General features: G+C 61.1%; 2 protein-coding genes across 2 annotated transcripts; both read left to right on the forward strand.

Annotated features, from left to right (window-relative positions):
* The first annotated feature begins 191 nt into the window (after window positions 1-191).
* Window positions 192-21510, forward strand: LOC104030233 (TCF25 ribosome quality control complex subunit). The gene is made up of 18 exons (XM_075714815.1): window positions 192-377; window positions 2094-2261; window positions 3916-3990; window positions 5983-6107; window positions 7625-7690; window positions 8859-8941; window positions 9907-10037; window positions 12620-12719; window positions 13977-14070; window positions 15180-15272; window positions 15841-15946; window positions 16319-16478; window positions 18414-18501; window positions 19066-19224; window positions 19912-20002; window positions 20308-20387; window positions 20983-21055; window positions 21286-21510. The coding sequence occupies exons 1-18, from the start codon at window positions 192-194 to the stop codon at window positions 21508-21510; spliced, it is 2103 nt and encodes a 700-aa protein (XP_075570930.1).
* A 2195-nt stretch (window positions 21511-23705) lies between these two features.
* MC1R (melanocortin 1 receptor) lies at window positions 23706-24650 on the forward strand. Its single transcript, XM_075715217.1, has one exon. The coding sequence runs from the start codon at window positions 23706-23708 to the stop codon at window positions 24648-24650; it is 945 nt and encodes a 314-aa protein (XP_075571332.1).
* The last annotated feature ends 3092 nt before the right edge of the window (window positions 24651-27742 follow it).

Consider the following 27742-nt stretch of genomic DNA (forward strand, 5'->3'; position numbering starts at 1 on the left):
AGGAGGTCCCGCCGAACTGTGCGGTGCGCCTGCGCAACGGCGGGGGGCCGGGGCGGCGCGGCGCGCAGGCGCGGGGGGGCGGGAGAGCGCAGGCGCGGTGGGGCGGGGCGGGAGGGCGCAGGCGCGGTGGGCGGGGCGAAGGGCGCAGTGGGCGGGGCGGACCGCGCAGGCGCAGTGCGCGGCGGGGCTCCATGTCGCGGCGGGCCCTGCGGCGGCTGCGGGGCGAGCAGCGGGGTCAGGAGGAGCCGGGGCTGGGCGAGTTGGGCCTGGACCCCGGCCCCGAGAGAGGCCGGGAGGGGCTGCCGCCGCCGGCGGCCGCTGGCAGGAGGGGACGCCGCGGGCCGGCCCGCACCGGCGTGAGCAACCGCTTCGAGCTGGTGAGGGGGTGACAGGGCCGGGGGAGAGTCGGGGCCTGGGGGGGCTCGGGGGGGCAGTGGGTGTGGGGGGGGGCTGGGGTGGCCGTGGGTGTATGGGGGGCCTGGGGTGGCAGTGGGGGTGTGTGTGGGGCTGGGGTGGCAGTGGGGCTGTGTGTGGGGCTGGGGTGGCAGTGGGTGTGGGGGGCTCGGAGGGGCAGTGGGTGTGGGAGGGGGCTGGGGTGGCAGTGGGGGTGTGTGTGGGGCTGGGGTGGCAGTGGATGCAGGGGGTTCGGGGGGGCAGTAGGTGTGGGAGGGGGCGTCTGGGGTGGCCATGGCTGTGGGAGGGGGTTCAGGGGGGCAGTGGGTGCAGGAAGGGGGCTCGGAGGGGCAGTAGGTGTTGGAAGGGGCGGCTAGGGTGGCCGTGGGTGTTTGGGGGGGCTGGGGTGTCAGTGGGTGTGTGGGGCTCGGTCAGGCAGTGGGTATATGGGGGGGCTGGGGTGGCCATGGCCGTGGGTGTAGGAGGGGGCTCGGGGGGGCAGTGGGTGCGGGAAGGGGCAGCTGGGGTGGCTGTAGGGATGGGGGGGGGGGCTGGGGTGGCAGTGGGGGTGTGTGTGGGGCTGGGGTGTCAGTAGGTGTGGGGGGCTCTGGGGGGCAGTTGGGGGGGGGCTGGGGTGGCCATGGGTGTGGGAGGGGGCTTGGGGGGGGCAGTGGGCGTAGGAGGGGGCTGGGGTGGCAATAATTGGGAGGGAGCGGGTGTGGGGGGTACCTGGGGTGGCTGTGGGTGCGGGGGGCAGCTGGGGTGGCAATAATTGGCAGGGTGGGTGGCCAAAGGGTGACAGCAGCTGTGAGGGGGTGATTTAGGGAGCAGTGACTGAGGCGGGGGGGTCGGGGGGTGACTGGAGGGAATGGGGGGCTGGGGGCAGTGCCCGAGAGGGGGGACAGCGAGCTGGGGGGTGGTGGCTGGGTGGGGGTGACCAAGGTGGCAGCTTGTGGGAGGGAGCGGCCAGGGGGGGTGAGGGGTTTGGGGTGGCGGGGGCCTGGGAGGGTTCAGTTGGGGGGCAGGGAAGGGAGGGGGCTGCGCGAGGTGGGAGTGGTAACTGGGGCTGAACTGGGAGGGAATTAGAGGGAGGGCTGGGTGGTCCGGCTGTGGGTGTTGTGAGAGCCCAGCCTGAGTGTCAGGGCGGGCAAACGGTGGGTGAAGCCGGTTTTAGGGATGTTCCTACCACCTTTCCAGCCCTGCAAGATCCTGGTTGGGGCTCAGGTGGGCCCCGATGGCGCAGACGGGTCCTTGGGGCGGCAGAGCCTGGTCCTTCCTCTCTGGGCACCTTGGCCGGCCCCAGCAGTTCCCTCTCCTTCCCCAAAGCTTGGCTGAGCGAGCGTAGGCAAGGCTCCTTTTGGAGGCTCTTCCCGAGGAAGAGCAGAGCCCAGATAGGGCCGTGCTTTTTTTGCGCCGGCCGCACTGCGGCCGCGTCGCCATGGCCCTGTGCTCGCCTCCGGCCGGTCGTGGGCACAGGGCTGTTCAGGCGCCCGCTGGGTGACACGCATGAAATGAGGGGTTGTCCTGGAGAAGCCGGTTGGGCAGCTGAGCCCTGCGCTGCTGCGACTTTTCCCTCTTTCCTTTGCAGGTGGGAGTGGAACAGATCAGATCCCTGGGGAATTCTGTCCCCTGGGCACAGGAGAGGGTAGAGCGCAGCTCCGTGCTGGCTGTTTTTGCAGTTTGTCCGTCTGTTCGTGCAGATCACCGCTGAGGAGTCGGAGGATGAGCCACTGTCCAGAGAGGAGCGAGCGGATGCCCGGCTCAGCGAGCGGGATGCGGCAGAAGGGAACAAGGAAGGGGCCGTACCTGAAGAGGCTAAAGGCGATGGGCAGAGAGCTGGGGAGGAGGCAGAGCAGCCGGACCGAACGGTAACTAAACCTCGGGTATCTCGTGACGCTGGCGGTCGCTGTGCGAGGCGCAGAGAGAAGTTTTCTTACCTCCCTGTCTCTGCGTGCGCTGAGGAGCTTCGTGGTGCCAGGCAAGCACGTTTCCTTTCCCTTGCGCGTGCGATTTGTCAGAAGCTGGGGCCGTGAGCCTCAGGGGAGGGACGCACGCAGGGAGCTGATGCCCAGGGACTTGGGGCTCCAGATCTGGAGGAGAATGAGCAGTTTGGTGCTAGAGTTGGGTTTGTGACTGGGACCAGGGAGATTTTACAGCCGCAGAGAGGAGGTTCCTGAGGAAGACCTCGTGCTGCGTCCTTGCAAGTGCTGAGGTCCGGCAAAGCGCGCAGCGAGGGAAGCGCCCTGGGATTCTGAAACGGAGATTGCTTCTCTGCTCCCTTGGCTGCACAATTAACTGAGCTCTGCACCATACGGGGGGGCTGGGCTGGCAGGTAGATGCTCAGTGAAGCGGTTGTTTCGGAGCGGGTGATGCGAAGACTCTGAGCAACATAAACTAAACACTGAACTTGTTCTTTTTTTGAGCGTTTTGTTGTTGTTTTGCGTTAGGATTTTGTCTGTGTCAGCTCAGAAGCATCTCGTTACAGAAGTGCGTAAGGAAAGGGACGCTTTAGTTAACAATTTGATACTGCAAGTCATAAGTGGAGATGAGGATGGGGGGAGTGAAGGGGGATCGGCCCCCTGGCCTCACCCGCTAGGGCTCAGCGTTTGGGGTGTTTCCCCTGGGTTTTGGGTGCCAGGCGGCGTGGCCAGAGGAGCGGAGACCGCTCTCTGCGCGCAGCCCAGCTGTGCCGCTGGCCTCAGCCAGCCCAGGGGCTTGGGAATGCTCGGGATGTGCGGTGAGGGCTCTGCTCGGTCGGTCCCCGCATGAGCGGTGCCTCCAGCAGGCCCTGACCCGGTGAATTTGCTGTGTGGACACTGCAGGCTGCACCCGCTGCTTCTCTTGGGGCCCTTGGCAGGCGTCTCCCCGCCGTTTGGTAGAGCCAAATCGGGGCTGCACGTTCTCCTGGTTCCGAAATCAGCTCAGGAGCTGTGGGGTTGTTCTGGTAACGCCGTTACTCGCTGCTTTACCTGCGTAGGTCCTGGAAATGTGCTCTTTAGCTCTGTATGCCCTGGGGAACAGCTGGCGTGGACGGCGGCGTGGTCTCTCGCATTAGGCAATGCCACGCAGCTTCGTAAGCTGAAGTAGGCAGCGAGAGGAGCCTGTGTCACGTGGTGCTTTCGGGCAGCTGTTGGTTTCTGTGGAAATTGGAGGGACTGATGAAACTGCCATGGTCGCTAGAAAGACAAAAATACAGTTTATTCAGGGGGGTGAAGGAGGGCTGAAGTGTTTCTTCCACACCTGGCATATCTAAACTGTTTCTTGCCTGGTTTTGTAGTCTTGGACATTGATATGAAAGGCGAGATTTAACCCTTACGTTTGTAAACCTTTTGGTGCTTTCCTCCATTTTCTCCTTGTGTCTTAATTTCCGCTTGCTGACAGACTTGAGAGGATGGATGTGGGCTTCACTGAAGGGCTCTCCTGGCACGCTGACCCCTGCGGGAAATGCTCTTCTCCCCCGTGGAGCTTTCATCCCTGCGGTCCGTGGGCACGCTCTGACAGCCGTTCCGTTTCTCTTTGCAGCCTGTGTTGAGTAACAAGCCACGAAAGAAAAAAAAGAAAAGGAAAACCAAGAAAACCTCAGCAGGAGACGCTCTGGTATGTCTGCGTTTGCTCTGAGAGTTAGCAGCTGTGCTAATTTCTGTATTGGGGTTGACGAAGCAGCTACTCAGGTGGCTGCGGAAAAGATTTTTGAGGCAAACATGCTCCTTTTTGCGTTGTACTCATTTAAAATTACGAAACAGCAACAGCAGCTTTTGACTGCGGTCCTTCAAGCGGCCAGAACTGGCGCAGCTCTGCTGCAGGTGCTTAGAGCTGAAATCCTGACAGCGGCATCCGCTTTCATCTCTGCTTCGAGGCTTCGCACGGGAGGGGGTCCTGCGTGACGGTTTTTGCATTTTCGTAATATTTTCCTTGCCCTACTTAGGTAGCTCTCGGGGCTCTGCAGAGAGCAGAGAACCGTTCGCATTGCCTTCTCCTCCGTGCGCAGCCGCGCACCTTCTATGTGGCTTGACATCTAATAGCCAAACGCTGGTGCGTCGTCGGCACATGCGCTGCCCAGCACTCTTCCTGTGGGACCTGCTCCGTCCCCTCGGTGGTGAAGGGAGCAAGGGGACGGCGATTCTCTCTAAGCTGTCTGCCCCTAAGGAAGTGTGCTCGGAGCGAGAACTTTATCCAATGTCTATGTTTGTTGCGGATAAAACTATGAGAGACAAATATATGTGCTTGAATATCCTTTGTCTGCTTGAGCTAGGCTAGGAAAGTAAACAGATTACGGTCATTGGTCTTTTAAATTCAATAGAAGTAAAGTTCAAGCGGGAGCTAGTTTTCTGCTAAGGTTTAAGAGTCGTAACTGTTCGCTTGGGGGAGATCCTTTGCCAAGCATCCGCAGCTACAGTGTGCCGAATGGATGAGCCATGACTCCGGTTTGGGTGCCCGGCTGGCTGCCTCCTCCCCGGGAATTCAGCTGGGCGAGCTCAGAGCGAGCGACTGAGGCAGAGAATGCCCTCAAAGAGCACGTTTCCTCTCCCGGTCAGAGAATAGCGCACAATAGGGTGGCATCTGCCAGCTGTAGGTCTCTAGGGAGACTTCGTACCCAGGACCAGGCAATTTGGTTTGCTAGCTAGAGACAACGCTACCTTTGTTCAAGCACTGAAATGCAAAGCACACTAGGAACTTTTCACATATCCACTCCACGTGGAGTAGCTATATTTAACTGGAAAAGGCAAGCTCGCAGTGCTATTTGGGTGTTGTGAATGGAATTCCGTGTTCCACCCACGTGCATCATGAGGAGGATGCGAAACGGCCGTGTAAGACATGCATCACTTGCTATTTGTGGGGAAGAGTAGAGCAAAATTGCGATAAAAGCGTTACACAACCATTGAGTGTGCGCTGCTGGATATGTTCTTCTTGGGTTGTTAGAAGGTGGGAAAGTGAGAGTGCGATACGTTAGAGCTGGGTGTTTGATGTCTTATTACAAGGGTCACAGCAGTAATTAGCGATTCCGTGGAAAGCAGACAGTAAAGGCTGATTATTTAAATATTTATCGTTAAAATTAGCGCGCCGACATTTCGTGGTATTACAGGGATTGTAGCATAACTAAACCAGACAAAGCAGAGCGAAGGGTGGGTGGGGAGGGGCGCAGACCAGGCTCACGCAGACTTGCGAGCTTTGTGTAAGGCCGGAAAGGAGTCCTGCGGCCAGCTCTTGCCCACGCTGGATGTATTGTGCTGGCGTGGTCGGACTCGTGATGAAGAGCCACTTCATGCTATCGCGATACCTTGAGCAAGCAGAGGACAGCAACCAGCCCCTTCGCGGGTGGTTGGACAGGGAAGGCAGGCTCTGGGTGGGATTCCCGAGGGAATAAAGGGCGCTGGGCGCAGAGCAGGAGGCCTCAATAAGACACGGAATGCACGCACCCGAGGTGGGCCATGGGGTAGCAGCAGGGCGAGGAGTAGGGGCTGCACTGGTATCGCACGGAGATCGGGACGAGCCGAAGGACCCGGAGGCGGCCGGGTGCCATCTCCGCTGGGTAACCTGCGTGCCGCGTTCTGTAATAACTGCCTTGTGTTTGCCTGTGCCTATCTTAAGGAAGACGACGACCTGGAAGACATCGACAGCCTGCTGGAGAAGATTGAGGATACCAATGGGCTATCGCAGCAAACCCAGAGCGGAATAATCGCCGACAGCAGGCCGCTGCTCTACGTAGAGCACAGGTAGTGCTTGCTTCCTTCCTGATTTTGGCCTTGGGCATGACAGGGGTATCTGTTCCCCCGAGGAAGGGAGCTGGGAGCCTGTCGGCCTGATCTGGCAGTGAATTCAGGACCTTGCTTGAAAGGGGTTGTGGTAATGGTTGTGCACAGCCCCGTTTCTAACCATGGTTCTTAGAGCTGTGTTCGCTTTTGAGCGGTGACTGGCATTCTCTGCCGTCGTGCCTGGTTTGAGTGGGTGTCTGGACTAGATTAACCTCCAGAGGTGTCTTCCAGCCTAAAATACTCTGTGACTCTGTAGGAGAATCTCCGCAGAGCTACTGAGAGCGCTGGTGCGTAAAGCTTTGCGATCAAACTCGCCTGGCCGGGCGAGCGGCTGCATTCCGGCCAGGTGCTGTGAGCAGCAAGCCCAGGTATAGCATGTGCTATCCTCCCAGGAGGGCTGAGCAGTGCCAGGAGCTAATTTCACCAGGAAAACTGGTTAGACTTGTCTAACCTTTCCTGCACATCACCATCAACAAAGTGGACTAAGCGCCAAGTGTGTCCAAGAGCTGGAGAACGAATCGGCCTTGGACTTGAGACCTGTAACATCTGGGCCCGTTGGGAACAGGCCAGCTGGTGGGTCCAGTGTGTTTCGGAGCCCTGGGCTGGTGCAGACGCTAGCAGCTCTTTCTGTTTCTGGAGAAACCATTTAAACTTGTAGCTGGGACAACTTAACCAGTCCAGGTTTTGAAATGTCAAAAGTGAGTCTGGGCTGGTGGGCGCTCGGCGCTAGCGCAGCCTGTTCAGGGACACTTCAGTAAAGGCAGGAATGTTTGTTTATCTAGAGGTGGCTTTAAACCTCAGTGACATCTCTGGTCAAGTAAACGTTATTCAGAAACCTTTGGGAGCTGCATAATCTCTGAGTGGGTGAGAGTTGGCAGTGCTGGATCTCAGCCTTCCCACTCCCTCTCTTCAAGCCCCGCTTGCTGGGTGGCAGAGAGAAACCCCTCTCGAATACGCCTCCCTTCTCTGGCCCAAATGCTAGATCAAAAAAACTGTAGGTGTTGTCGTGCTTTTTGTATTAAAAAAAAATAGTTTAGTCCTTGCCAGCCTCTGTGCAGCGATTGTGGGGCCTGCCCTGAATTGCAGGCTGCCGCTGCTGGACTCGGCAGCAGGTATCCCGCGTTTTCCGGGCACGCGTGCGCTCCTGCGCGGCGGCTGTCCCGGCAGCATCCCGGCCTAAGGCCCCAGCTGCCTGGAGAGGGCAGCAGCAGCGTTCCCCTGCTCAGCGCCTTTAGGAGCAGAGCATGAGGGAAGCGCGCATCTGATGGAACAAGGGTTTCGATGCCTCCTGTTCTGACCGTTTTTAGGCTCCTTTCGGTTTCTTGTGTCAGATCAGTGGCGTGTGCGACAGTTCGGGGGCTTGGCCAGAGACAGTTCAAGGTGCAGAACGCTTGGCACTGATGGGGAAGACTGGAGCGTGAGACTTTCGGCTGTGTTTAACTGACGGTAGCTTTTCTTTCTTGTTTCAACCTTCCCAGAAACTTGAATCCGGAGAACGAGTTGAAGAGATACTTTGGGGCTCGCGCTGTTCTTGGTGATCAGAGGTTAGTCTAGAATTTAGTATTAAACCCTTTCAAAGTCCAAGTTGGTGGACTTGTACAGCTTACCGAGCCCGCAGTGCTACACCTGGGCAGGGAATGCAGGGTTCAGGCTGTCCTACTCTGTAGTTTTTACTTGTTGGGACAGGGGAATATTTTTTTGATATGAGTGAGGGAGGAGAGTAAGACTTCTCCAGGCTTTTTCTAGTGTTTGCTTTTTCTTCTGCTGATTTCCCCTCTCATATACTGTCAAACACCCTTCTAAAGGCCTTCCATTCAAATTCCTATAGACTCTTAGATTTTTTTCTTTTTTTTTTTTTTTTCCTTTTTCCAGCATTTCTCACTTGTTGCTATTCCAAAGTCTCTGATGTCTTACAGAGTGGACCCTGAATACTTTCCAGAGGGTCTCATGCGCTTGCTTTCAGGGGCCCAGGGAACCTCCTGCTGCTTGGGTGTGAGGTCTCTATGCACTTACCCTTTGCGCTGTCGTCAGTGTTATCCAGAAATCCCTGCTTTTGTGAGCTGGTTGAAAAATGTGCACATGAGAAGGGTATAAGCTCCGAGCAGCGGTGGTGGAAGTGGAAGCCTTCTCTGAGAGAGCCCGTGGAATAATATTTAGTGCTTTTGAGGAAGAAGCAGCACTCCCTCACTGAGGAGACGTGACTTTCTTAGACTGGCCTTGATTTCTGAATTCCTCCTGCCCTGAACCAATAAATGTGTTGCATTTGTGAGCACGGCTAAAACTAAATCAGTTGATTTTTGAGGGCACTTTGGGGAAGAGAGATGAGTCAGAGGGTATGGGGTTCTCTTAATTGGATCTGGGAAGCTGTTTGAAGCAGAGGCAGCTGAGAACTTGGCAGGAATAGAAATGGGAGAGAAGCTATTGAAGTGGAAATGCTGGAGGCACTGGCTGGCCCGGAGAGGAATGGTTGAAGTAAGGCAGAGCCTCAGCGAAGGTATGTTGTGTCTTGAAGGCAAACATGTTAAAGCTCTGTGCAAAAGCTCTGTGTGGCAGGGCAGCAGCTGGGGAAGAAGCTGGATCTCTCTCTCTCTCTCTCTCTTTTTTTTTTCTTTTTTTTTTTCCCCTCTGAATCATCCTTTTTCTGGCTGGTTTCAGCCCTCCTCACTCTGTTTAGCACAGAGAAACTGTGACCTCTCGCATTTATTTCCTCAGGCCAAGACAAAGGCAGCGTCAGTACGTCCGCAGCACGTGGCTGACAGCTCCCAAGAACACCTGGCCGCGCTACAGCAAAACAGGTGAGGCTTTCGGTGCCACCTCCCGAAGCACCGCGCTGCCGCTAGCCAATGGGGCACGTCCTAGAGCCTCCGCGCACGGAAACTGGAGCTGCTTTCGTCAGCTGCTAGGCCCGGACTTAGAATAGAATCATAGAATGGTTTAGGTTGGAAAAGACCTTTAAGATCATCCAGTCCAACCATTAACCTACACTACCAAGTCCACACTAAACCAATCAAGAGTAGAGTAGACTAAACCATGTCCCCAAGTGCCACCTCTGCCCGTTTTTTGAATGCTTCCAGGGGTGGTGACTCCACCACCTCTCTGGGCAGATTTGGGGCTGGCTGATGCGGAAAGGGAACTGCTCGTCAGCTGATGGAAATACCTCCTTTCTCAAGAGGGAGAACTCTGTTGTATCGTACCTTAGCATCTGAGCTTTTTTATTTTTTATCCCCCTTTTTGGAGGTAGCAGGTGATGACTACTTCCCCTCTTCCAGCAGTCTTGCTGGATAATGGGAAATATCCATGGGGAGAGCAAGCTGCCTGGGCTTCTCGGGTGGGTTGCAGACTTTGACTCATGGCAGGAGGGAAAGGAGTGAAATTCTCCTGGAGTTTCCGAAAACATGTCTGGCTTTGGACCCAGGGGTGCGAATGAGCTTTCTGTGTTATAAGGCATGGGCACGGTGGTGTTGGGTTGATGGCTGGACTGATGAGCTTAGAGGTCCTTTCCAACCTTAGTGATTCTTAGTTTTTACTTTCATTAAAAAAAAATCCAGCCACCAAGCCAGGAAACATGGAATTACTACTCTCCCCTTAACTGGTTTAGTGGTGGACTTGGCAGTGTTAGGTTAATGGTTGGACTGGATGATCTTAAAAGTCTTTTCCAACCTAAACAATTCTATGATTCTAAGAAAGCGGAAGAGCTCCTCTTGCCGCTGTGCCCGCGGGCTGGCAGCGGCGATACCCACGTCTCCCCCACACCCTCTAGGCATTGCCATGCAGCTGCTGGACACCAGGAGGGGAGTGCAGTACTTCACCTTCGAGCACCATCGCGAGTACCAGCAAGTGCAGTTCAAGTTCCTGGACGCTGTAGAGTCCATGGACCCCAACAACATTGTGGTATGTTGTGAAATCGGGTTGCCCGCGCTGTTCCCTCCTGCGTCCCCGCAGCCCCTTTCCCTGGCAGGGGAGGTGGGCTGAGGCATCCCCATGCTTATTTTTTTTTGCCGGTCTCATTTTGAGCGGTAGAGCCCTGTGCTCCCTCTACGTGGGGCAAGGCAGCGTTGCTTACTGAGTTCTGCTTTCACCTTGTTCATGAGATAAGCGACCGCCTCGGTGCAAATGAGGTCCGGGGGCTGGTGGCCGGCCTTGGTGGCTCTGCCCGAGAGTGTGCCAGGTAGCCATCTGGAAGAGCGGCCCGCAGGAACTGGCCGTTTGGCTGAAAGGGTAGGAATAAAGCTCCCTTGTCTCAGCTCTTCAGCTGGGAAAGGAAAAATATTGTGTAAACCGATCTTTAAATGGGAATCTAAACTAACATCTGTTCTATTTATAAACCCTGGCATGGATGAAAAATGTGTCTTTTCTTGGCATTTCAGCAAAACAGTCTTTGTGTTGAGAGCTCTTCATGCGTGTCCAAGCTCATTAAACGGGTAACATTTATAGTTTGTAGTGGTAAGCAACAGTAAAATTGCTCTGCACCCTACTGAACCATAATTGAGGTATTTTTTTCTCTGAAAACCCTGGCCACATGAGCTGGGATACATGACCTGGAGAAGTTTCTTAAAGAGGCCATTGTCCACTAAATAAAGTTTACTTCCTTCTACTTTCCTACCCTCTGCTCGTGGCCGCTGCTCTCTCCAGCTCATCAGTTCTGCCCTCTGACCGGCCCGAGGGATTCGCATTAAATGATGCGAGGTCGTTCCTGTGCAGCGGTGATCGCCCTGAGAGCCAGCGTCCTAACGACAGCTCAAACACGGTCTCATGCGGCCATGCAGAGCGGGACGGGTTTTCCATGGTACATTTTAGTCTTTACGCTCTGTCCCTGTTAAGTGGGTCTGGCTGTGTTTGAAGATATTCCTAACATCTTTAGGCTTTTGGTTTTATCTTAAGGGTAAAATCTAACAGACAGGGGTTCGCCTGTGCCAGAAGTACTTCAAACCCCCAACCAGTTTATCTGTGACAGCTGCAGTTTCATGTAGCTGGAGCCCGGATCTGCCTTGCTGCTGTGGTTTCAGCACGCAAAACATGATTTTTTTGGGGGTCCTGCTCAGTGAGTGTTTTTCTGCTCTTGCTAGTGTGTTAAAAGGGACTTGCTGGTGAAGTTGTAAGTGCGTGAAGAGCGCTTTTTCCCCGTCACAGTTGACCATGGGTGCTCCATCTCTTCCAAAAATGTGAGCTAGAACAGAACTTGAGAGCAAGGAAGGGGTAAAACGTCAGCCAAGTGGCACCAAGGCAAAGGCGCTGGGCTGGGACAGCCTGGAACGTAAAGGCTTTGTACCGCAGGTGGTCACACCAGCCAGCACCCTGCAGATGCATGGCTTCTGGAGCTTTTGAAGCCGTATTTTTCTGCTTGGGGCAGGGGGAAAAAATCCCCAAACTAAACCGTAAGGAGATTTGAAGTCGCTTCAGTATTTTCATATTGAAGCCGAGTTTCAGGTACTTGGAAAAAGCAGCGCATTTATAATATAATTAGTGAATGCGGAGGTTTCTGAGGTGTTGTTAAACTTCTATTCTGAAGCCTGGAAAAAAAAAAAAAAATTAAATCTATTACCATTCAGGAGCTGGATCCTGGAATTGTAATGGATGTGTCAAAATGTCCTCTCAGTACCCGGAGGAAGCAAAAGCCTGATCAAATGCTCAGAATTGTTAAGGGATAGAGAATAAACCAAAAATGTAATCTTGCCTGCTGCCTGCATCTTGAATATTGTGCGCGGTTCTGGGCCCTCACCTTCAAAAGGATATGGGGGAGCTGGGAGAGATTCGGAGGAGGGCAGCAAAGATGATCAAAGGCCTGGCATGGCCTCAGCCCTGGAAAAGCTGGGTCAGCTGGGAAGGAGGTGCCTGGGGGAAGCTGCGATCGAGGGCTCGGATCCTGCGTGGGGTGGGGAGAGATCTCCCTGCCCTCCCTTCCAACGCAGGGATGAAGCTGGCAGGGCAGGATGAAAGGAAGTTCTTTGCGTTGTGTGCTTAAGCGGTGGCTCTCCGTATGGCAGAGCTGGGGTGCCGGAAAGGTACCGGGGTCAGTAAGCGAACAAATTCACGGGAGGGGACGCCATTAATATCAGTGGCATCTTTGATGGTGGGGGTCCCTGAACCCCTAAAGGTTGGCAGCTTAGGGTGTGCTGGGAGTCATCGTGCGCGCCCAGCTTCGTGCCCTCTTTCCCGGGCCTCTGCTTTTGGAGGCAGGGCGAGGCGGACCGCTGCTCTGACCCGGCATGACCATTCCCAGGTTCTTTTAATCTGTAGTTTCAGACTTTCACGTGAAACGCATCCCCAGCCTTGTGCTGCAGCCTGAGCATCGGCGCTCTGACGGCGTGGGACAGGATTTCTTCGCCTTCAGACCCGGGGGCAAGAGCAGCCCCTCTCTCTTAGGCGCGGTGTCAGGGCATTCGCCTCCCCGCCGCGCTTACGGAGCTTGCGGAGCGCGCAGGGAACCTGCGATTTTTGTGCCATCGTGTAACTGAGCTCCTGCTCTTCTGTAGCTGCTGCTTCAGATGAACCCGTACCACGTGGACTCCCTTCTGCAGCTCAGCGACGTGTGCCGGATGCAGGAGGATCAGGAGATGGCACGTGATCTCATAGGTAAGAGCTGAGGTGAGGAGCAGATGCCCTGGCATGAGGTGGGGTGGGAGCCGCTGCTATTCACCGTCCCGGTTTTGCCTTCTGCCAGCTCAGCCTGCCGCTGGGGAAGGGGCAGCAGCAAAAGGGGATCAGCCCCCCTCGGCTGGCCTGGGGCCGTGAGAGCTTGCTGGGGAAAACTCCAGCCTGGCTGAGTCCCCGGCGGGGTCTGCGGAGCGGCATGGTGGCGTGCTGCGGAGGCAAGGCTCGTCGCCGGCTGCCGATGCCTGCGGCACGGGGACGGAGAGGTGGTGCCGGGGTCTGCAGGCACGCAACCCCTCCCAGCGCCGAGCTGGTCCCTGCTGAAAGTCTCTCTGAATGGTTTCTGTGACTTAGTAATCGAGGGCTTTTGGTTTTGGGTTTGTTTCAATGGGAAAGCAGCAAACCAGAAGGGTTGGTTCGGCTCTGTGAGCGCTCGCGCTCTGCCACGTGTCGTTCTGCAGACCAGCAGCTTTCGCTGGAGGCTTTTAAATAGAGACGGACATGCTTGTCCGGGAGCAAAGTACATCGGTGTTCAGCTTCAAAATGAGTGGAAGGATTGTCGGGATGTGGGAGGTCCCACCTGCAGGGCATCCCTTGCAGGAGGAGGGTTTGATGTAGTAGCTACGAGATACGGCAGCGCAAGGGACGCTGCGGGAAGCCCACCCGCTCTGCGGGGAGCGTGCCCGACCCTCCGGGCCAGCCTACCTCACCTGCCTTGCCTTCCTCTGACCAGCGTCTTGCAGGTCAGCACGTCGGGCTCTGCTCCTCGGGGCAGGAGGTGTGCCTGGGGACGGCTGCCCCTCAGACAGACCCCTCGCCTCCGCCTCGGGTCCCTGAGGTGTGCTGTTTGCTAAGCGGGGCACGTGCCCTCCAGCGTGATGGGAAGGGCCGGCGGTGAAGCGAGGACAGGATCTTTGGCTTCCCTGCGTGTGGATGGTTGTGGCAGAGGCAGCTGTACCAGCCTCAATCCCAGACCTCCTCCAGAAGAGTTATTTTCACAACCGGAGCATGATCCAACACCCGCAGGCAGGAACAGGGCTTGCTTGCCTAGATATCTGCTGCGACCGCATACTCTGAAGGAGCTTTGTACCTTGCTGGACCGTGAACAAGCTGATTTCATGGGTGCCAGAACTCTGTTATCAGTGTCTTCTGGGCCGACACTGCCATTTTGTGAGCAGCGGGGGCCACGTGGTGTGCCGGGGCGGTGGCGAGCCTTGACGCTGTCCTTGCTGTCTGCAGAGCGGGCGCTGTACAGCCTGGAGTGTGCCTTCCACCCCGTCTTCAGCCTCACCAGCGGGACCTGCAGGCTGGACTACCGCCGGCCGGAGAACAGGTAGGCGGCACGCCAGCCTGCCCCGCGTCTGCCGGAGAGCCGTCGCGGCGTGCCCTGGCCTACTTTGGACAGGGAGACCCAGATTCGCGACGTCTGCTGCATCATCCGCGCTGGCTGGGGGGGACCTTGAACGTCCCTTTCTGTCGGAACAAGCTCTGCCGCTCGGCAGTCGATGGCGGTGCCCCTTGGCAAGGCAGCAGCGGGGCTCCCAAAATGGGTGCTGGGGTACCGGCAGCTCTTGCTCTGCCAGGTCTCTGAGGTTTCTTTGCAAAGCATCCTCTTTCCCAAGGGATTTCTTACTGGAGCAGTAACTGCTCCTCCCCACCACATCCTTCTCATGCCATTAGTACCCCTTAGCCCAAAATGGCACTTATTTTTGTCAGAAAAATGTTTACGGCTGCACGTTTACGGCTGTGCTTGGTCATTTGTGTGCTCCCTGCCTGGCCTTCATCCCCATCGCTCATGCAGCGCGCGGCTCCTGGCCCGGCTCTTTATGTAATGACAGCTCTGCAGCTGCGGGGAAAGGTGACTTTATTCTGGGAATTTTCCAGTCAGCTAACCCAAGCGATCCCTCCCGAACTGCCGTACCTGGAGGTTGCTCAGATCTCCAGTACCCGCTCGCTGACGGGCTTGGTGCCGCCCGTGACCTGAACGCTGCGATCCATATCTCGCCCGATTTGGGTGTTCGTCCTCCCCCCGCCCCGTACGCGTTGTGCGCGCTCTGTGTCACCGTCCCCGCGCGGCTGGGCGGGCTGGGACGAGGTGGGATGCGGGCTCTGGGGATTTACTTGTTTCTCTTGTCCTGAGTTATCGGCCGGTCTGCGAGAGCACGAAGCTGTTCGGCCTTGGGGAGCAGGGATGGAGCAGGCCATGGGTTTGCTGTCCCTATGTTTGCACAAAGAAATTAAAAATAAAGAGGTGGGATTGTGAGGGGTCTGTGGCACCCCGAACTGCACCAGGCTGGGTTCCCTTGACCCCCCTGGCTGCACTGCGGTGCTGATGCTCGGGGGGCGAGGAGCTGGGGCTGACCGTGGGTCCACATTCTTGAGCAGCACGCGGTGCTTCTCCCCAAATCTGGCTTCTAAAACCTGCTCCTGTTCCCCACACAGGGCTTTCTTCCTGGCTCTCTTCAAGCACCTGATGTTCCTGGAGAAGAGAGGCTGTCCCCGGACGGCCCTGGAGTTCTGCAAGCTGATTCTGAGGTAGGTCCCCCCGCCGAGGGCTGCACCCCATCTCAGGTTTGGGGGAACACACTTCAAACGACGCCCCGAGCCTCACCCAGGCGGGGCAAAAACCGCAGAGGTGTACTACTGCTCCCAGGCTCGGGGAGGGCTTGTGCCCGCTCCTTATAGACGCAGTGTCGCAGGTTAGTTCTGGGCACCTGCTTTTATCCGAGGTGCTGCTTTGGAGAGAGGCGATTGTTGAGGCTCAGGCAGATGAGACCTGGGTGGCCCTTGCTCTCGGCTGCTGAGCCGGGGGCCTGGCTGGTCCGGTGGCTTCAGCCTGCTGGGTTTGTGGCCGTGGGTCCTTCTCCTGGGTGGTGACGGGGGGCACTCGCCCCTCTGCAGGGACGTGGGCCGGGCAGGGCATTGTACCGTCATCCTGGCTGTGCACAAACGATCGTGTTCCCGTTATCTCGGCTTGCTGAGTCACGGAAGCTCTCTGGATGCTAGTAGGAAAGTCTTTGACTTCGAAATGAGGACAGCGACTTCAGCTTTTCCGACACTGATTTTGTTTCCTGCCCCTCCTTGTGCTCGCCTCCCTCTGAAGCCTTGATCCAGAGAACGACCCGCTGTGTGTGCTGCTGCTGATCGATTTTCTGTCCCTCCGAGCTAGAGAATACACCTTCCTGACCCGCATGTTCCAGGAGTGGGAGGTGAGTGGGCAACAGGCGGCCCTGGCGAGAGGGGAGAGCCAATTCCTGGGGCTGGAGCGGGGCGGCTGGGCCGCAGAGCATGAGGTTTTCCTAACCGGCTTAGCCCTTTGAGGGCTGTCGCATGGCCAGGCTGGAATCCCACAATCACCGGAACGATGCACAAAGGCTGGGGTGTTTGTTCTGGTAATCCTGATACCCTGCAAACAATTGTACGAACTCGAAATCGCTTACTCAGTTGTAGGGGCGCCCAGCCAGCGGCTGGAAAGTAACTTAATCCAGCAAGCAAGAAACCCCACCCTGTGTACAGCCCAGCCGCATCGAGATTGTTCTGCCTAGCATCGTTTCGCGGTAAATCTCTCTCTCATCCTGCAGAGTCACCGGAATTTGTCCCAACTGCCCAATTTCGCCTTCTCGGTGCCGCTGGCCTATTTCTTCCTGAGCCAGCAGGAGGAGCGCTCGGAGCTGGAGCTAAGCCAAGCCCGGGAGAAAGCCGCCCGGCTCATCCAGCTGGCGTTGATCATGTTCCCAAGCGGTAAGTCTGTCCCCACCGGTAAGTCCCTTCCCGCAGGCTTTGTCCCTGTCTTCATCTGTGAGAGCGAAGGCTGGGTTCCGGGCAGTCAAATGCAGAGGCGGCAGTTTGCCCCTGGGTTGGAAAATGGTGTTCGCCTGTGTCCGTGGGAGACGGGAGCCCTGGCTTGGGGGGTGACGCAGCTCGGGCAGGCCGGCAGTGGCAGGTGCTGCTGTGAAATCACAGGATCGTTCAGGTTGGAAAAGACCTTTGAGATCATCCGGTCCAACCATAAACCTAACACTGCCAAGTCCACCGCTAAACCCTACTCTACCCTTACTCTACCCTTAACTGGTAGACCTTAAAGACCTTAAAGGTCTTTTCCAACCTAAACGATTCTATGATTCTATAAACCAATTAAGGGGAGAGTAATAATTAATTCCATGTTTCCTGGCTTGGGGGCTGGATTATTTTTTAATGAAAGTAGAACTAGGAATCACTAAGGTTGGAAAGGGCCTCTAAGATCATCAGTCCAACCATCAACCCAACACCCCCATGCCCACCAAACCATGTCCCCAAGTGCCACCTCTGCCCGTTTTTGAACCCCTCCAGGGCTGGGGACTCCCCCACCTCTCTGGGCAGCCTGTTCCAATGCTTGACCACCCTTTCCGTGAAGAAATTTCTCCCAATATCCAATCTAAACCTCCCCTGACACAGCTTGAGGCCATTTCCTCTCGTCCTATCGCTTGTTCCTTGGGAGAAGAGCCCAACACCCCCCTCCCTGCCCCCTCCTGCCAGGAGCTGCAGAGCAATCAGGTCTCCCCTCAGCCTCCTCTTCTCCAGGCTGAACACCCCCAGCTCCCTCAGCCGCTCCCCACCAGCCCTGTGCTCCAGACCCTGCCCCAGCTCCGCTGCCCTTCCCTGGCCATGCTCCAGCCCCCCAATGTCCTTCCTGTACTGAGGGGCCCAAAACTGGGCGCAGGATTCGAGGTGCAGCCTCCCCAGTGCTGAGCACAGGGGGCCGATCCCTGCCCTGCTCCCGCTGGCCATGCTATCCCTGACACAAGCCAGGATGCTGCTGGCCTTCTGGGCCACCCGGCCACACCACTGGCTCATGCATCTGCCTCTGGTGTGGCAGCAGTAGGATTCAGCCTTCCCACCATGGCAGGGCCGGCGAGGGAAGGGTGGAGCCGGGGTGGAGCCCCGGCAGCCGTGAATCCCCCGCACGCTGGGAGGAGATGAGCGCCCGTTCTCCCTGCTGCGCAGCCACCTCGGAGCAGCTGATGCCCCTTCCTTAGGGACGGCTGGAGACAGCCGCGGTAGGCATGCAAGCAGGGGGAGGGTGAGAACCGCAGTCTCGTAGCAGGAAAGCGTTTCACCCCAGGGTTGCCCAGAGCAGAGACAGCGAGTCTCTCCTGGCTTTCCCTCCGAGGCACCGCTCTGCTTTCGGTCTGTGCTCTGCGGGCGCCCGTCACTCTTGCTTTCATCCCACCGGTGCTGCTGTCCATGAAAGGAGATATACAGCCCCTCTGGGCCCAGAGCAGGGTGTGTCCTTATGGGCAGGAATAACCAGCTCTCACACAGAGCTTTAGTTTGTGTTGGCTGAAACCATCTTTTTTGCTGCTTGTCATGGTGACTGAAATAAACCCCTTGTTAAAGTTCAAAGGCCAGCAGCGTTACATGCAGAAAATTACACCTTATTTCACAGGGGGTGTGTGGGGGGAAGTTTGTTGTTCTTTTTCATTTACTCTGGATCCCTTTCCGTCGTCCACTTTGAGATCAAAACGCAGCGTAACCCCCAGCAGCATCCTCGCACCCTCCTCGCCGTGGCTCCTCGCTCGGCGCCTGGTGGGGTGCTGGCCCCCCGGGACGGGGCTGTCTCTCCGCAGCCCTGGCCCGTGGTGACCGGCCACTCCTCGCCGGGCTGCCGAAAGCCAGCTCTGTGACTTTCTCCTGCAGTTCTTATGCCGTTGTTGGATCACTGCAGCGTGCAGCCCGACGCCAGGGTCGCGTCCCATTCCTTTTTCGGGCCGAACGCTCAGATCAGGTAAGCCCCGGAGACGTTCGGTAAAGAGAAGGAATCGATTTTGCTGGCGGTGGAGCTCTTGCTTGCTCAGGCAGCTTAATGGAGTTACAAAGCTGCGGAGGAGAACATCTAGTTTTCCTGAGTAGGCTCTTAGATGCTTTTGATAATGGATTTCCATAATGGCCGCCAGATAACGCGGAGAGACCCGCCTCGCGCTCATGCGGATGGGTCAGAAGTTCACAGCGAAGCTTGTCGGTGCAGGCAGTAGGAGAGCGCGATGTGTGCATGCTCCCAGGGCAGGCTGTCTCCTGCCAGTCTGGATTTCCCTGACACGTGGGTCCTCCTAAACACACGAACGGTCTCCCCCTCGGGTCAGGGCAGCGTTAACTTTCATCTCATGGCTATGCTTCTCCCAAAAATAGACGGAGGCGGAAAAACCGGTGAAGGTAGATGGAAATAGCAAAGCAGGGAGCCTGCGATTCCTCTCTCTGTGTTCTCACGCCGAAGCGCGGTGCAGAGATGAGCCCTTGCCGACCTGCAGGCGGGAAAGAGGAGAATGCCCTGAATAACAACTGTCTCCCGTAGCCAGCCTCCCGCCTTGAACCAGCTGACGTCCCTCTACGTGGGAAGGACCCACTCCCTATGGAAGGACCCGGCCGTCATGGCCTGGCTGGAGACCAACGTCCACGAGGTCTTGCGCACGGTGGATGCCCGGGACGCGCTGGTGGAGGAGTCCGAGCACAAGTGAGTGCGGCAGGCGGAGGTGAGCGGCTCTTGTACCGTGCGCGGGGTGCTGAAACGGGGACGGGGGGGCTCCGTCCTGGGTTGCAGCGGCACCGGGGCCTGCTCAGAGCCCCGCGGCTGCCGATCGGATGGTGGCTGCTGATGCCAAGGGTTACGGCGCGGGGCCTGGAAGGCAGAGGCTCTTCTTTCCCTGCTTCGCACGAGCGTGAGTTAGGAGCCGTACCTCTCGCTGGGGAGCGTGTGCTCCGCTGGCTTCCCCAGCCTCGGCCGCCCCTGTGCCCTGGCAATGGCCCGGGAGGGCAGAGGGGCAGGGATGGCTGCACGGCTCGCAGGCATTCGCTGCGCAGGGCAGGCGAGCGCTTAGAAACCCTTCCCGGCTCTGAAAAGTGGGGGAGAGAGGCGTTGGGTCTTGCCCTAAATCCAAGTTAGTTTGCTCTGCTGACCTGCAGAGGAACGGGGCTGGACAGAGGGATCTGCGCAGCATCCCCGAGCTGTTCCGCTCTTTCATCTGAGGTCAACAGCCACCAAGTGACTTTGGCTTCGCCTTAAGCTGGCTCCGTCCAACACGGCGCGTCCCCGCGGGGACAGTGACGAAGCTGACGATGCACCTAGAGAGGCAGAAACGGAAAAGCTGGCTGTGCTGAGGCGCGCTCGGTGCAATTCCCTGTCCCCCTCCCCGCTTTTTAGGAGGAAGATGCGGTACCAGAGCGCGCCCAGGAATATCTACCGGCACGTCATCCTCTCGGAGATGAAGGAGGCCACGGCAGCCCTGCCGCTGGTGAGGGGCCCTGACGGGGCGCAGGCGGTGCCGCGGCGTGACGGCGCTCGCGTCCCTGCCGCGCCTGCGGACGCTGGGCATGTCTGAAACCCCAGCTGCCGGCGAGAAGCATCCGCCTGGCTTCAAAATGTCCTCCCCGTACGCACGGCTCCCCGGGGCGGCCCACGGGGCCACGTGCGGGCAGGCCGGGCTGCGGCCGCCGCCCGAGACCGAGGGCTGTCCGGTTGGTGTGACTGTCTCCATGCCTCGGCGTTCACCGCTGCTGGCGCCGCAGCCTTCACCCCTTCTTTCTTCTCCCCTCGCAGGAGGTGACCTCGCAGCCTGTGATGGGGTTTGACCCCCTACCTCCTTTGGACTCCATCGTTTCCTACACCAGACCAGAAAGGTACCTTCTCCACCCTTCGTTTCTGCGCTGGCACGGTTTCCCGGCACACCCTCAGCCCCGGGCCTGGGTGCACGTGGGCGCTCGGAGCCGACGTCCTCCTCCATCTCGGGGGAAGAGCAGCCTGGCTTGTGGTGCTCGCCGGCAGGCAGAGCGGACGGGCAGGACCGGTCCTGCCGCTTTTCCTCCGTGCTGGTCACTGTTTGGAGACGGCAGCTGCTTGCAGCTGTTAAGGCGAAGGCTGCTGTGAAAAATGTTGGCCGTTTCTTAACAGAGGTGGTTTGGGGTAAATACGGGTTTAAGCGCAGCCGGCCGTGGCGCGCGCGGAGCGTTCCGGTGAAGCCCGGACGCGTCTTCCGCAGCGAGCCGGCTCGGAGCAAACCTGGCAGTGCTTTTAACTTTGCCCAGAGGCTGGCGAGCTGCCGGCCGCCCGGGGTGAGAAATCCCTGAGCGTTCCCCGATGCCGTGCTTTGGGGCTGGCTGAGGAGGGGCCGGGGCGTTGGTCCGGACAGCGCGGTTCTCTCCGGCATCTCTGCGCTCGGGCAGGGGTCGAGTACCAAGCTGTCCCCTTGACCGTGGTGTGACTTCTGTCTTTCAGGACGAATCATCCATCCAACGAAAGCACTTTATCTCTCTTCTTCCGCTCGCTGTTGCCAAATTTTAACTTGCAGGTACGTGCAGTCGGCTGCCGCGGGCAGTTCGGAGCGCACGCTTGCTGTCGGCAGACAGAAGTTTCCGCCGCACCGGTGTTTCTGCAAAGGGAGTGGCTCTTGGCATGGGCGGCGTGTAAACGTCAGGTTGCAGAGCAGCCTGATGCTTTTTTGGCAGGCGTCGTCGTCTCCCTGCCTGCTGCAGGCAGGCAAGGCAGCTCCCTGCCCGCTCCAGCTCCGCTCTCTTGCAGGGGGACATCAGGCACGACGGGGATGAAGAGGCCGGAGCAGGGCAGGACCTCAACCAGGGGGTGAACAGGCTGATGGCGGCCATGCGGGACATGCTGGCCAACATCCAGTTCCAGGAACCCCCCCGAGACGACAATCCCGAAGGCGACGGGGACTGGGACCTGAGCCCGGAGCGCGCGTCCTCCCCCCTCCCGCCCCTCTGTAATCACCCCCCTCCTCTGCTCTAATAAAGTCACACAAACCCCGAGGCGCCGGCTCTGGCTGCGGGGACGGGCTCGGGGAGGGGGCTGCCGCCGCCGGCACCCTTGGCGTCTCGGCGGGGGCGAGGGCTGAACGCGGCGGAGCTGATTACGGCAGCTGTCCCCTCGGCCCCCAAGTCAGCTTAGTGCCCTTCTGGCCTCCTCCCAGCACCTTTGCCATCCCCTTCCCCTCTCCGCTCTCCTCCCGGGCTTGTGTTTTAATGGCCGGAGGCTTTTTTGCCTTCTCCTGCGGCTCCTAAGCCGTGCTGCCCTTGTGCTTTCCCCGGCCTCCTTCCCTCCACCGAACGCTCCAGGCCCTGGCAGCGCTGGATGCAGCGCTCGGGGGTCCCCCGCTCCGCCGCGATCCCTCGGGGCACGGAGGAACAGGGGAGCCGCGGCTCTCCCTGCGCTACCGGAGGCGTGCAGGCTTTATCCCTCGGCGCTGCAGCCCTTTGACGGTGCTGGGAGCAGAAAAAAATCCAATAATTCTTTGTTTTCTTCCCCCTCTCCATCCCTTCTTTCCCCACCGTCACCTTGCAAGCGCGGGGAATGAGGTCGGCTGCGCTCAAACCCTTAACTCATCCTTGCTGCCTGCAAAGGTTGGGTTGGGTTGGGTTTTTTTTATTTTGGTTTTTTTTTTTTTTCTCCCCTATTTCTGCTGTGTAACGGTGTGTATGTGGTTCTAATGCTGAGCCAGGCTGCGCTGCCCAGAATAAATCCTCCCCCACCACCCGCCTCTTGCAGTGCCGGCTGCGTCTCTTCCCCATGGATCCCTGGGGATGGGGATGAGGATGAGGATGGGGAAGCAGCGCAGACCCCAGGGCTCCGGCCAGCCTTCCCCATCGGCGCATCCAAATCCCGCGGCACAGGAACCCTGTCCTCTTCCCCGCTTGGATTTGCAGACTCGGCGTTTTCTAGCCCTGCTCCCAAAGCCTCCGTTGATAAAGCTAAAACAATTCCCGGCGCGCTCTTTAGCCCGGCGGAAGCCGGTGGCTGTTGATCCGGATTCCTCCTCCTCCTCCTCTCTCCCCGGGGGGCGAACGGCGTTTTGCCGCTCCTTGCCCCGGTGCCGGCGTTTTCGGCACGGCACGCGTTAGCCGTAGCTCCCTGCTACGAGGCGCACGGCGGCACCTTGGGACCCCGATCACAGCGCGGTCAGCGCTTTCATCCATGCTGGAGCCGCGGGCTGCCATGTGCCGGAGGGAAGGGGTCCCGGCACACCGTGGGAAGCGTTGGAAGCGGGCCGGTGGTGGGAACGACCACGGGATCAGCCTTTTCATGTGGATGTGAATGGCTCTTTGGCAGCTGAGCGGCTCCAGGCATCAACACCAACCAAAGGCACATGATGGTCAGATGTGTCCTGCATCCCCCAGGCTCCCCCCGGCGCCGCGCTTTGCCGGGATGCGGGCACGGCATCGCGTTGAACCGCACCTTTGTCCGTCCCTATCGGACCCAGCGCCCACCCTGTGGCAAAATGCCTTCCCCTTCGGGTGCCGTGGGGCAGGGGGCAGCTTGGCTCCTGCGGTGGGGAAGGTCCCGCTGGGGTCCCCAAGGTGCATGGACCCCCCGGGGCGCAGGGAGCTGCCGGGGCACGCGGGCCTGCCGGGCTACACCGGACCCCCCCAAGACCCCCAGGGATCCCCCCAGGTCACGCAGGACCCCAGGATGCTCGGGGACCCCAAGATGCGTGGACCCCCAGGGCACAGAGGACCCCGCGGCGTGCGTGGACCCCCCCGGGGCACCCGGGACCCCCGGGCGCACGGTGACCCCAAGCAGTCGGGCTCCCCGGGGCCGTGCTGGGGGTCCGGCAGCCCCGGCCTCCGCGGCGGCTCCCATCGCTGCCGGGGTGCCGCCGCCGTCATGTGGGTGCCCACCCTCCTCGGGAGGAGGAGCCACGGGAGCCGGCTTTAAAGTGGGGCAGAGAAAGGGTCCTTTCTTCCCCGTCGCCCTGGGCCGGCGGGCACGCGGCTGCAGGGACGCCGGGCAGGGCTGGCGAGGACGGCAGCCGTGACACCGGGGGCACGCGGCGGTGTCCCCGGCGAGCCCCCGGCCGGCGGGGGAGCCCCCCGCCCCGGTCCCCAATTCCTCCGTGTCCCCTCGGCTGCGGGAGCGCTGGCAGGGTGGGCCGGGGGCTCGGAGGCTCAGCCCCCAGCCGGAGGGGCCCCGGGGCTGAGGCGGGGGCCATGTCGATGCTGGCCCCGCTGCGCCTGCTGCGGGAGCCCTGGAACGCCAGCGAAGGCAACCAGAGCAACGCCACGGCCGGGGCCGGCAGCGCCTGGTGCCAGGGGCTCGACATCCCCAACGAGCTCTTCCTCATGCTGGGGCTGGTGAGCCTGGTGGAGAACCTGCTGGTGGTGGCCGCCATCTTGAAGAACAGGAACCTGCACTCGCCCATGTACTACTTCATCTGCTGCCTGGCCGTCTCCGACATGCTGGTGAGCATCAGCAACCTGGCGGAGACGCTCTTCATGCTGCTGATGGAGCACGGCGTGCTGGTGATCCACGCCAGCGTCGTCCGCCACATGGACAACGTCATCGACATGCTCATCTGCAGCTCCGTCCTGTCCTCCCTCTCCTTCCTGGGGGTCATCGCCGTGGACCGCTACATCACCATCTTCTACGCCCTGCGCTACCACAGCATCATGACGCTGCAACGGGCCATGGCGACCATGGCCAGCGTCTGGCTGGCCAGCACCGTCTCCAGCACCGTCTTCATCACCTACTACCGCAACAACGCCATCCTCCTCTGCCTCATTGGCTTCTTCCTCTTCGTCCTGGTCCTCATGCTGGTGCTCTACATCCACATGTTCGCCCTGGCCCGCCACCACCTCCGCAGCATCTCCAGCCAGCAGAAGCAGCCCGCCGTCTACTCCAGCAGCAGCCTGAAGGGAGCCGTCACCCTCACCATCCTCCTGGGCGTCTTCTTCATCTGCTGGGGGCCCTTCTTCTTCCACCTCATCCTCATCGTCACCTGCCCCACCAAGCCCTTCTGCACCTGCTTCTTCAGCTACTTCAACCTCTTCCTCATCCTCATCATCTGCAACTCGGTGGTCAACCCCCTCATCTACGCCTTCCGGAGCCAGGAGCTGCGGCGGACGCTGCGGGAGGTGGTGCTGTGCTCCTGGTAATCGGCGGCGGCGGCACACGGGGTAACGGCATGGCCGGCCCCGCTGCCGGACGGACGGACGGACCGATGGGATGGGACACGCCGCGGGGTATCCGTGCGTGTCCGTGTGTCCCCCCGCCGGCGCCCCGCTCCGGGCTGGCGGCCTCGCGGTACCCAATAAAGCCTCTTTGCAGCGACGCCGTGGCCGGCACCGCCGCGCAGCCCCCGGGGACCCCGCCCGGCCCCGCCGTTCATTCGAAGCTCCGTTGCTCTCGGTTCCCCGCCGCCGCTCCCCGGTGCTGGGGGGCAGCTGGGGGACCGGCGGGGCGTTGGAGCGGCCCCGGTGCGGGGTAACGGGGGACGGGCAAAGCCCCCCTGCTCGCCGCCGCCTTTGTTCTCGGGCCGCGCCCGCCGCCGCCGCCCCGCTCCCGGCCCCGCGGGGGGCTCCTGGCCCCCGGGACCCCCGTGCGGGCCCCCCCGTGCCCCACCCGCGACGGGGCGCGGGTTGCGGTGCCCCCCCCGCCGCCCCCCCGGGATGCTCCCGCGTGTCCCCCCCCCCCCCCCGCGCCGGTACCGGGCTCCCCCCGCGGGTACCGGGGCGTGCCCCCCCTCCCCCCCCCAGGGTCCCCTCCCCCCGCCCGCGCCCCCCGTGGGTGCCGGGGGTCCCCGAGCCGGCGGGGCGGGGCGGGGCGGGGCCGGGCGGTGGCACCGGTGCCGCAGGGGCTGTTGCGGCGCTGCGGCGGCGGCCGCCGATTGGCTGGGAGGCGGCGGTGACGTCAGCGCCCGGCCCGGTGCGGCGCGAGGCGGCTATAAAGGAGGCGGCGGCGGCGGGGCCGCCCCCCGCGCTCCCGGTGCCGCGCTCCGCTCCCGGCTCCCGCTCCTCCCGCTCCGCTCCGCTCCGGCCCGGCAGCACCATGAGGGAGATCGTCCACATCCAGGCCGGGCAGTGCGGCAACCAGATCGGCGCCAAGGTACCGGCGGCCGCGCCCCGCCGCCCCGCCCGCCGCCGGACAAAGGCACCGGCCGCTGCCGCCCGCCGCCCTCCCCGCTCCCCTCCCGCCGACCCCCCCCCCTCCCCCTCCCCTCCTCCCGCCGCGCCGGGCGGACAAAGGGACCCGCCCCCCCCCCCCCGCCTTTGTCCGCCGCCGCCCTTCAGCACCGCGGACAGCGCCCGCCCGCCCCGCCGCCAGGGGGCGCCCGCACCGCCCCGGGTCCTGGTGCCCCCCCCGCCTCCTGCGACGCCCCCGGGTCCTGGTGCCCCCCCCACCCCCGCGTCCTGCACCGCCCCGGGTCCTGGTGCCCCCCCGCCTCCTGCGACGCCCCGGGGTCCTGGTGCCCCCCCCCCACCCCCACCCCCGCGTCCTGCACCCCCCCGCGTCCTGCACCGCCCCGGGTCCTGGTGCCCCCTCCCTTCCTGCGACGCCCCGGGGTCCTGGTGCCCCCCCCCACCCCCCCCCCGCCGCCTCCTGCACCGCCCCGGGGTCCTGGTGCCCCCCGCCGCCTCCTGCGACGCCCCGGATCCTGGTGCCCCCCCCCGCCTCCTGTACCGCCCCGGGGTCCTGGTGCCCCCTCCCCCCCCCCCCCGCCACCGCCTCCTGCACCGCCCCGGGTCCTAGTCCCCCCCCCCGGCCCCGCCCGCGGTCCTGGTGCCTCCCAGCCCCGCCCGGGGGTCCTGGTGTCCCCCCTCCTGCACCGTCCCGGGTCCTAGTGCCCCCCCCCCCCCCCCGGTGTGTCGTACCCCCCCCCGCCCTGCCCGCGGTCCTGGTGACTCCCGGTGCCCCCCCCGCACAGCCCCGGATCTTAGTTCCCCCCGGTGCCCCGCCCCGGGTCCTAGTGCCCCCCCCCCGGCCCCGCCCGGGGTCCTGGTGCCTCCCAGTGCCCCCTCCTGCCCCGCCCGGGGTCCTGGTGCCCCCCCCCCCCTTGCACCGCCCCGGGTCCTGGTGCCCCGCCCCCCCGCCCTGCCCGGGGTCCTGGTGCCTCCCGGTTTCCCCCCCCCCCCCCCGAACTGCCCCGGTTCCTAGTGCCCCGGCCCCGCCCGGGGTCCTGGTGCCCCTCCCCGGTGCCGCCCCCCCCCCCCCCCCCCCCGGGGTCCTGGTGACTCCCGGTGCCCCCCCGCACCGCCCCGGGTCTTAGTGCCCTCCGCCGCCGGTGTCTCCCCCCCCCCCGGTGCCCCCCTCCCCGCACCGCCCCGGGTCCTGCTGCCCCACCCCGCCCTGCCCGGGGTCCTGGTGTGTCGTCGTGTCCCCCCCCCCACCACCTCCCCCCGCACCGCCCCGGGTCCTCGTGCCCCCCCGGTGCCCACTGCACCTCCCTGGATCTTAGTGCCGCCCCCCCTCCCCGCCCCGGTGCCCCCCTGCCCGGAGTCCTAATGCCCTCCGCTGCCCCCCGCCCGCCTCGGATCGTAGTGCCCCCCCCCCCCCGCCCCTCCCGAGGTCCTAGTGCCCACCCCCCTGCCCGCCCCGCCGGGGTGCCGGTGTCCCCCGGTGCCCCGCGCCCCGCTGAGCCCTGTGCGCCCCCCCCCCCCCCAGTTCTGGGAGGTGATCAGCGACGAGCACGGCATCGACCCCAGCGGCAACTACGTGGGCGACTCCGACCTGCAGCTGGAGCGCATCAGCGTCTACTACAATGAGGCCTCCTGTAAGCGACCCCCCCGGGACCCCCCCCCCCGGGCAGGGCGGCCCAGCACCCCCACCCTGCACCTGGGGGGCTCCCCCGTCTCTTCCCCCCACGTGCAGGCAGGTCCTGGGTCCAGCACCCACCCCACGGGGCGCTGTGGGTTTGGGGGGGGAACATGCACCCACCTGTGGGACCCTGTGGTTTTTGGGGCGGGGGGGGGAACATGTGCACCCACCCCAGGGCACCCTGTGGTTTTTGAGCAGGAGGAAATGTGCACCCAGCCCGTAGGACCCTGTGGTTTTTGGGGGAGAACATGTGCACCCACCCCACAGGGACTCTGGGTTGGGGGGGGGGAGGGGGGGAAATGTGCACCCAGCCTGTAGGATCCTGTGGTTTTTGGGGGGAGAACACACACCCAGCCCATGCAACCCTGTGGTCTGGGTGGGGACATGTGCACCCACCCCACAGGGACCCTGTGGTTTTGGGGGGGGACACACC

The sequence above is a fragment of the Pelecanus crispus genome, chromosome 8 (genome assembly GCF_030463565.1).
Source record: "Pelecanus crispus isolate bPelCri1 chromosome 8, bPelCri1.pri, whole genome shotgun sequence".
NCBI lineage: Eukaryota > Metazoa > Chordata > Aves > Pelecaniformes > Pelecanidae > Pelecanus > Pelecanus crispus.

Excerpts from the sequence above, each read along its gene's own strand:
- MC1R (XM_075715217.1), top strand. The coding sequence starts at position 23,706 with ATGTCGATGCTGGCCCCGCTGCGCCTGCTGCGGGAGCCCTGGAACGCC.
- LOC104030233 (XM_075714815.1), top strand. The coding sequence starts at position 192 with ATGTCGCGGCGGGCCCTGCGGCGGCTGCGGGGCGAGCAGCGGGGTCAG. Across the intron at positions 10,038-12,619 it reads TGGACCCCAACAACATTGTG|CTGCTGCTTCAGATGAACCC; the intron begins GTATGTTGTGAA and ends GCTCTTCTGTAG. Across the intron at positions 14,071-15,179 it reads TACCGCCGGCCGGAGAACAG|GGCTTTCTTCCTGGCTCTCT; the intron begins GTAGGCGGCACG and ends TTCCCCACACAG.